General features: G+C 43.8%; 1 protein-coding gene across 2 annotated transcripts; it reads left to right on the top strand.

Moving 5' to 3' along the window:
* The first annotated feature begins 4277 nt into the window (after positions 1 to 4277).
* On the top strand, positions 4278 to 8753 carry HTR1A (5-hydroxytryptamine receptor 1A). 2 transcript variants are annotated; one of them, XM_055122426.1, is made up of 2 exons: positions 4278 to 4732; positions 4925 to 8753. In XM_055122426.1, the coding sequence occupies exon 2, from the start codon at positions 5129 to 5131 to the stop codon at positions 6143 to 6145; it is 1017 nt and encodes a 338-aa protein (XP_054978401.1). In that variant the 5' UTR covers positions 4278 to 4732; positions 4925 to 5128; the 3' UTR covers positions 6146 to 8753. The 2 variants fall into 2 exon arrangements, with proteins under 2 accessions (XP_054978401.1, XP_054978394.1); XM_055122419.1 differs by having other exon boundaries at positions 4278 to 8753.
* Positions 8754 to 9447: the final 694 nt, after the last annotated feature.

The raw sequence follows: 9447 nt of genomic DNA, 5'->3' as shown, positions 1-9447 counted from the left end.
GCAGAGCCAGTTGTAATCCCTGGGCATCCTTGGGTGTGGCCCCCAAACAAAACAAAGCATAAAACTTTAAAACCCAACACACATTATCAGTAATGTTGCCACGTCATCTGACCTAAATTTTCTTTTTTTTTTCCTTTTTGGGTCACACTCAGCGATGCTTAGGGGTTACTCCTGTTTCTACACTCAGGAGTTACTCCTGGTGGTGCTTGGGGAACCATATGGGATGGATGCTGGGGATTGAACCCGAATCGGCTGCGTGCAAGGCAGACGCCCTACCCGCTGTTCTATTGTTCTGGCCCCAATTTTCTTTACAAAGTTTGTTATAGATACTAAGCATAAATTTGTTATAGAACTTACTCCTAGTTTTGTGCTTAGGGATCACTCCTGATAATATTTGGAGAGCCATAGATAGTGCCAAGGGGACCAAACCCAGGTGCGGTTAAGCAAACAAAATGCCGGAACTGCTGTACTATTTCTCCAGCTCAAGAAAGAGACATTTATAAGAAGTAAGAACTCTTTTTGCACGGGCTGTTTATTGAAGGAAGTGGCTTGTTGAAATGGGGTGTGAGTGGAGGTGGGCAGGATCTGTGGGAGAGAGGGCTTGGAGGAGCTTGTACCTGAGCTCAATGGAGGCAGACAACATCATCTCATGGTGGGTCCCCAAAAAGAGCCTAGTCAAAGATTTTTCAACACCTGTGCATGGTTTGTGAAAAGCATCCACCAAATCCTAATTCAGAAGTGTTCTTTTTTTTTTTTTGCCAGGAAATCTTGCACTTGACTCCGGGAACTGCTCCTGGTTGATGAGTCTGTCCAAGCTTAATTGCCCCAGCTTGGCATAAAGAACTACCGGCAACACATGTCTAGTGAAGATCAATATCATGAGAACTAAAATGCTCCTTAAACGACACCTCTGAAAGGTCATACAGCTGACAAATAACACAAGTCTTAGGGCAAGGAATTCTGCCCTGCCTCACTAGTGGGGTGGGAAACATGTAACCAAAGACCTAGTGGGGGAGGAGAGATCGAAAAGATCTTACAGTGAGTGGTGGATAGACTGTGGCACTTTGGTTATGAATGTGGTATGGTGACATTTTATCCCTAAAGCATAAACATTTCTTTATACTCCCATAAATCGTTGCTTCAATAATTTTTTAAAATTTAATTTAATTAAAAAAAGATTATTATGCTGTGGATGATTTATAGGCCATGTGGTGTTTGCAGAACTTCACTTTATTTTATATCCACAGTCAAAGAACTACATTGATTTTCTGGGCTTGTATCAAATTTCCTGTGAGAATGTTAAAAATCTTTATCTCTCATAAACTATTTTAGAATAAATTTCACTTGATGGATGATGTATCATACCGCAGATCCATAACTCACAGGTTTATACTTGCATTTGGTGAATCCAAACAAAAGCAGAATGACAGACATTTTGTTTGTAACTGATATCATCAATAACATTTGCTTTATATTCAGTTATTTTTCTTTAGGTTAATTTCAGAGACCTAGAAGAATACATATTAACTCTTCATTCAGGATCTTTGGTTTAAAGGATTTTATTTGGGAAAATCTGGAAATATTTAAGATTAATAAGAGTTTGCAAAGTGGGAATATGAAGAAATGCTGCATCATTTTGCTTTTAATATATCACAATTTGTGTGTTTAATAAAATGTTATATATATTTATATTTTAGTTGTTTAAAAGTTCTGAATCATATTTATTGTAAATGCTTTGGGTTTCTTCCTACTATTAATGAATATGCTTGGTAATTAAAATTTCTTATAAATTTTAAGAAATGAAGTGTTGGAAATATAATATTATTTAAGGGAAACATGACAACTTGAGCTGTCTTTCAACTTGAATGAAAATGCTATGTTGTAGAATTCTAAAGCAAACTCACAAATGTCAGATCTCATGAATGTTATTAATTCTGCATTCATAATACTTTAGTTTTATTGAAAGGAAAAATAGATATGTTAGCTATTAAACCATTTGGGATTCAGTAGATGATTGCACAGTTGCTGACTGACAGGCTTATGAATGTATTTATAATACTAAGCCTGACATAAAATCTACATTAGGATATCCTGATATGTACATTCACTTTTTAAAAATTTACTTTACTCATGTATGTTATCAGCTATGTTTTCAAAGTTCTGTCTTTGGAGAATCTGAATTTTAATTATCTTTCTATTATGTACATGGTCTTGCAATGAAATTTTAATAAATATATTTAATTCTGTATTTGTAAAAAGATTTTAAAAAGGAAGATGAATACTTTCACAGATCTTAAAAACAGTTGCTCAGAGTCGATAGCCAGATCACCATGTATACTTATCTCTTTTCTTTCAATGCCATGAGTCATTATAAATGTCAGATTCATTATTGTGGCATGCTGAAACGATTGCTTTGGAACTGTGCCCAGCACTGCTTTGTAATACAATCCATCTTCAAACTCACTACCCTGAACTATATACATCAGTCCAACGAGATTTTCTTTGACACTTTGATGATTGCTCTTTTTGTTTGGTCTTGAAGCATTTAACGCTTTGAAATTCAGAGCTCAAATTTGAACACAATATTAAAACTATTGCTATCTAAGGTATAACTGGGCATGTGGTCTAGAATTTTCATCTGCCTTTGTGATTACATTCTGCAATCATCAATTTCTTGCACTTTAGTCATAAAATCAGCTGCAACAGTGACCTTTCCTGTGTTAAATGTTTATTTTAGTGGGTTACTTACCCCATTGCTTACCTAGGTTCAGATAGAATTAAATTTAGTTTATTTAGTAAAGGAAAACTTAGAACCAACCCAGAATACTGTTTTCTATATTTGCATTCTGTTTTGGAAAATCCATCCAATAGTTCCATCAGTCCCAAAATTGGAAAATGTATGGAAAGATGTGGTTTGTTTGTTTGTTTATTCAGCCACACCCTGCAGTGTTCAGGGCTTTCTTATGGCTCTGCACTTAGGACTTAGTCCAGGCAGTCTCAGGGGACTATACAGGCAGCCAAATCTAGGTCTACCACATACAAGGCAAGTGCTCCTAACCACTGTACATCACCCTGTATCAGCAAATGTATGAATTTTTAAATGCAGTTATTACCAGCATAAAACCAATAAATCAGTTTGCCTAGATCTATTAAAACGACACTTAGGATTTAATTTGTCAATGATACATTACGTTCAAAAAGAGCTCAAAAAGATTATGATTGATAATAAATGTTGTGGGAAAAGGAGAATTTTAAATATATTTTGAATAAAATAGCAGAAAAATCTCACAATTCAACACTATTTTTCTTTTAATAAATACCCTCTTCCCTCTGAAGTTAAGGGTTTCCTTTATTTCTGAGACAAGATTTCTAGATGATTTTCTAAAGAATTTGCCAGAAGGTGGCGGCATAAGTCCTTATTGCTTAGAGCTGTCCGAGGTGCTGAACTTAGTCTGAGTTTAAGAGAAGCTGGCAGTGGTTAGAAATCTGATATTGCACCAAGTCCTCACTTGAGGTTTATAGAAATTTTTAAGAAAAGAAAACAGCCCTGCACAAAATGAAATTCATAATCTCATCAATAAAACACTGGAAAATATTTTCCTCCCTAAATGTATTTGCCACAAAGTCGTAGAAGATAACAACGTTCAATGATGTTCTCTGAAATTAAAAGGTTAAAGGTGAAAAGGCGTCTGTGTGTGTTGTAGAATACATACCTGAGTATTTCCTTTGCTTCTAAATGCAGCTTTTTTACCTGTTCTCTAGCGCTTCCATTATAATTACTTTCTCATTCAAATACCCCAAGGGTTTGTTTGTTTGTTTTTTAAGTCACAATGTCCCCTCTAAGAGATCCAGACTGGATGGATCTCGTTTTAAAAAAGAAAGAATCGTTTTTTAAAAAGCAAGACTCTCTGCCTTCTTTTCATCGATTAACAATTAACAGTAATTTATAGAAGAATCCAGGGCAGTCCACCTCCCCTTTCAGACTCCGTGTGCTTGCTTCCTTTTCTCATTTGCCACTCAGTAAAGCTGACTCTACTTAAAAATTTGACAGTAATTGGAAGCAAGGGGTAGTTGGAATTTTCCCCCTTTGCCTGGTAGGAGGCGGAGTTTTTTGTTGAAATGTTATTCTGACTGGCAGATAGGGTGAGTATAAGAGACTTCTGAGTCTTGTCGACCAACAAGGGGCTACTAGGAGACAAGACTGAGCTGGAGGGAGTGGAGGGCGGGTACCAGAGGAAAGAGGCTCCCGGAGTAAGGGAAGTATTGGGAAGGGGAGGGGGGATTGGCGTAGGAGGAGGGAGTCTGCTAGTCCGTTCCGAGGGATAAAGGGGAGTGAGAAGGAACCGGGAGAGTGAAAAGGACCGCCGGTAGGGAAAGGGGCGGGGAGAGCAAGGAGAAGGCGCGGGAGGAAGGCGAGGAAGAGTGCGGGAGAAAGCGAGGCAGAAGCTGGGCGGAGGGTCCCAGAGGGACCGTGGAGGGTGGGGTCTCTATTCCAAATACTTCGAGGATTGGAGGCTGCTGGTAGGGAAAATTCGGCTCTGCCAGTCAGTTGGGTAGCGGCAAAGTAAAATGGACAGCGGGAGGCAGACGCTCCTGCTACCTCTCCGCAGCGCAGAAATCCCGGAGCTGTTTTCGGCCAACTTGTTTCTCAGCTGGAGTCTCTGAGCACACGGGACTAAGGGAGCGCCGGGAGCTTCTGACGCCGCGCCACGGAGATGCCTTCTGCTGAGCAGTAAGAACTTTATTACTGGAGTCTCTGTACGGCAGGGAAAGTCCCCGGGAGGAGGCGAGCGGAAGACCCCCGGGGGGAGGGGCGGGGCGAGGGGTTCCCGGCTCCGCTTTTTCCCCGCCCCCTCCCCCTGAAGGGCCAGCAGGCATGGAGGTGCTCGGTCCTGGACTGGGCAACAACACCACCTCGCCTCAGGGTCCTTTAGGGGCACGTGGCAATGAGACTGGCCTCTCCGACGACGTGACCTTCAGCTACCAAGTGATCACCTCCCTGCTGCTGGGCACGCTCATCTTCTGCGCGGTGCTGGGCAATGCTTGTGTGGTGGCCGCCATCGCCCTGGAGCGCTCCCTGCAGAACGTCGCCAACTATCTCATCGGCTCGCTGGCGGTCACCGACCTCATGGTGTCGGTGCTAGTGCTGCCCATGGCCGCGTTGTACCAGGTGCTCAACAAGTGGACGCTAGGCCAGGTCACCTGTGACCTGTTCATTTCCCTCGACGTGCTGTGCTGCACCTCGTCCATCCTGCACCTGTGCGCAATCGCCCTGGACAGGTACTGGGCCATCACCGACCCTATAGACTATGTGAACAAGAGGACACCCCGGCGTGCCGCGGCGCTCATCTCGCTGACCTGGCTCATTGGCTTTCTCATCTCCATCCCCCCTATGCTGGGCTGGCGCACCCCCGAAGACCGCTCGAACCCCGACGCCTGTACCATTAGCAAGGACCACGGCTACACGATCTACTCCACTTTTGGCGCTTTCTACATCCCCCTGCTGCTCATGCTGGTGCTTTATGGGCGCATCTTCCGAGCGGCGCGTTTTCGCATTCGTAAGACGGTCAAGAAGGTGAAGAAGGGAGCAGATACCCGTCCGGGGACGTCTCCCGCCCCGCAGCCCAGGAAGAGTGTGAATGGAGAGCCGGGGAGCCGAGAATGGAGGCAGGGGGTGGAGAACAAGGGAGAAGGCGCCCCGTGCGCGAACGGCGCTGTGAGGTTGGAAGATGAAGGAGCCGTCTTGGAGGTGATCGAGGTGCACCGGCTAGGTAATTCCAGAGAGCACCTGCCCCTGCCCAGCGAGGCTGGAGCCGCCCCCTGCGCTCTGGTGTCTTTCGAGAAGAAAAATGAGCGCAACGCCGAGGCGAAGCGCAAGATGGCCCTGGCCCGAGAGAGGAAGACGGTGAAGACGCTGGGCATCATCATGGGCACCTTCATCCTCTGTTGGCTGCCCTTCTTCATAGTGGCCCTGGTCCTGCCCTTCTGCGAGAGCAGCTGCAGCATGCCCACCCTGCTGGGCGCTATCATCAACTGGCTGGGCTACTCCAACTCTCTGCTGAACCCCGTCATCTACGCCTACTTCAACAAGGACTTCCAAAACGCGTTTAAGAAGATCCTCAAGTGCAAGTTTTGTCGCCGATGATGTTGGGGGCGAGATAGCCTCCCTAGCCCTTGGGAGTCAGTCGCGACTTCTTTCCCTCAAACTTTCTCACCCGCTTCGCTCTCCCTCCCCAGCCCTCAACCCCAAACCTCTCGGACTTGGATTGAGCTCTTCAGCCTAGAGGCATCCTGGGCAGCCAAAAGCAGAGCATGGGTACCCACCCCCACTCCCAAATTCCTAAAAAGCCTCTTTGACGCAGACTTTGGCCACACAATCTATTTTGATCTCACAGCAACTGCCTCCTCCTTTTCTGCCCAGCAAATCTATGTAGTGGAAGTTTAAGCCTCACCCGTTCAAGGCATAGAGAAGAAAAAAAGGGGGGGGGGAGATTTTCTACACTGGAAAATAAACTACCAACTCAGCCGCTGTGCGCACACAACACTCCCTCCTTCAATCCGTGATTCCACCACTAGAACTAGAACCTAAGATTGAGGACTAGCACCTTCTTCCACCCCAGTCCTAAAAACGCGCATTGCCTGTCTCTTCTTGGTTTAACCCTTCCTTTCTTTTGGTCACCTTTTAAGTCCTCGCCAGTCCCTCTGAACTAATTTGCTAGTGGGGGAAGGCGCGGAAGATCTGCCTTTCCCCGGTGCGAGTGCTGTCCCCGGAACTCCCACCTCCCCGTGTAGACTTGAAGTATCCTGCTCCGAAAGCTCGATTTTCTTGAATTCAAAACCAAAGGGCCAGAAGCTTTTATTTTTAGAGGACTGTAAGTAAAAGGCTGGGCCAGTGGGGAAGAACGAGGAGGTGGAGGTGCTGAACAGTGTGTCCGGTGCCTGCCTTGGTGCGGGCACTCACCGAAGAAACTCAGTGGGCTGGGGGAGTTAAATTCTGTGTCTAGGTTGTTGGGATCTTCACGCCGCGTTGACATGCCCGGCTACCCACGGAGAGAGGCGCCCTCCGGCCACTGTGTGCGGGGTGGGCACGCACAGCTCTTCGGCGTCTCCCCAACGGGGTGCGGGTTGCTCAGCGCTTGGCGCCAGAGCCCAGGACCGAACTCGAACTCTTGGAGTCGCTTCTGTAGTTCTCGCTGGGCCAGCTACTACTGGGTTTGCGGTAGCTCTAGGGACAAGAAAGGCATGGCGGGGGGTGGGGGGGGGGCAGTCATTTCCCTGCTATGATGAATTTAGTGAGTTTAGGGCTCCTCCCTGCTTCAGCCTCCAGCAGACGCTCCCTGACGCCTGCAAGGGCAACTTAACCCAGAGGTGGCAGATGCAGACCTTCCAATTCAGCCCTCGCCCTTGTCCTTAGGGAAATAACCGTTTAGCGCGTTTAGCGCGAGTGCGAGTGACACTATACAAGACTTGTTCTTCCGGACATCCAAGACACAGATTTACCAGGACCTTGGCTTCCAGGTTGGAATTCTGAACTTGCCATCAAACGGGTACAGACAGATTTGGCACTGTCTGTGGTTACCTTGGGCACTGGGGCTTTGGAGAACTTGTTCTGGGTGCTCTCCCCGGAGAGTTCTTGAGAATCCTGTACAGGATTACATTTACTCCTTGACCTGACTGTCCCACCTACAGATCTACTAGAAATCAGCTTACCAGCTGTTTGAATTTTGTGGAGCTCCTCAAGCTTTTTCCTCATTTAAAAGTTCTTTCAGCCTTTCCATTTCTCCTGAGAAACCGGTTACAATTCTTTACTGCCCCAGAAGGGAAATTATTTCGGTGCTCCACTTGAATATAAATTTCCATTCATGGCCCTGGAATCAATTTTAGTTATATCTACCCCCTAAAGTTTTCGTTTAAAAAAGGGGGGTATTCTTTTCTAGTAATTGCACAGTTATTGATTAGTATTCAACTGTACCTTTTGGATATTTGTGTCTGCTGTTTTGAGAACTGTATTGCAAACGTTGTCAAATGAAAAAAGCTCACGTGTTTAAAGGAAAAAAGACAGCCGTATTACTTGAAAGCATTTTTTTGTTTGTCAAACTGAACAGTCTCTGCTTGGTATCTTTTTCTCTAACTTAAACTGAAAGTAAGCATTTTGTCCTGTTCAAATAGATAATATAAAGTAGAAGAACTCTGAGAACTGTTTGTCTTTGCATGTATAATGCTGATAAGGGGCTCTGATAGAAAAAAAAGCCAGATTATTTCTGTCCAATAATTATTCTTCAAAAATTAATTTTTATCAAACTAATTTAAGTAAACAGAGTTATATTTTAAAAAGGTTTCTATATATCTTCTTAATTTTTTAGAGCAAAATCTGCACTTTAGAATAATTCAAGTACAAAGTTTGTTCTTCCAAATTATGCCTTGGCCAGTAAGCATTTGAAGTTTTGAGACTTTCATTTATTTATCTTTTACAGAATTATATGACAACGGTTTGAAAATATTTGTTATTCCTGACTCGAAGGATTTACACAAGGGGCATCCAATTGTAATATAATTGCCAAGGCAATAGAAAAATTTGAGGAAAATGTGCAAAAGCTGCATAGAAGTAAATAACCCCTTATGCTTCCTTGCCCCCCCCCCTTAAAATAAAGTATTTGTAGTAGGTTAAATATATATATATGCATCAGAATTGGCCTTCACTCTTCCATGTCACAATAAAGAACTTTAATAATGGTAATGCTACAATAAACTGATATCAGTAATGCACGCATCTTTATTTTAATCAGAATCACTGTCTACTTGTATTTCATTGTATATTTGTAAAATTGAAGCTAGGGACCTGGTAGATAGTATAAGAGTTTGATTTCTGTCTCCACGTGTTTTCTGTCACTTCCAGCACTCTCTGGTGTAGCTCTGGTGGTCCCTGAGCTTCCAGAGTTGTTCTAGTAGCCCCGGATACCACCACTAGCAGGTCCTCACCAGGTCCTCAGGCCCTCACACTGTACCACCCAGCTCAATTGCTGGGAGTGCTCTCTAGACCCCAACCACCGTTTGGGAGGTGGTTGAAAAATAAAAATAATAGAAGTTAAAAAATAGTTATCAAAGATCCTGTGTACAGGTCGAGTCTAATATTGAGTGGAATAATTTTTTTAACCAAATTTATTTAATGGAATTAATTTTTAGCACACAATTCATTCTAGATAAGTGATTTTTTTCTTCAAAATTCCTGTCTGTGGAAAAATAAGGTCTAATCTAATCATTTAGCCATGAAACCATACATTTTCTTTAACTGGTACCCACATATAAGTTTTACTCATTACTCGAATTAATCGGAACAAAAAGTAGGACATGCAGAAGAGAAACTAAGTCCCTAGTGAAAATAGCAAAGGCCCATTAGGCCTTTTGAATGCTGAAGGGCTCTTCCCTGATTTCCCAGAATTTCTGGTT

This window comes from Sorex araneus, chromosome 1 (genome assembly GCF_027595985.1).
Source record: "Sorex araneus isolate mSorAra2 chromosome 1, mSorAra2.pri, whole genome shotgun sequence".
Classification (NCBI taxonomy): Eukaryota; Metazoa; Chordata; class Mammalia; order Eulipotyphla; family Soricidae; genus Sorex; species Sorex araneus.
Note: the sequence above shows the minus strand (reverse complement) of the source record. Positions and strands in the feature narration are given on the sequence as shown.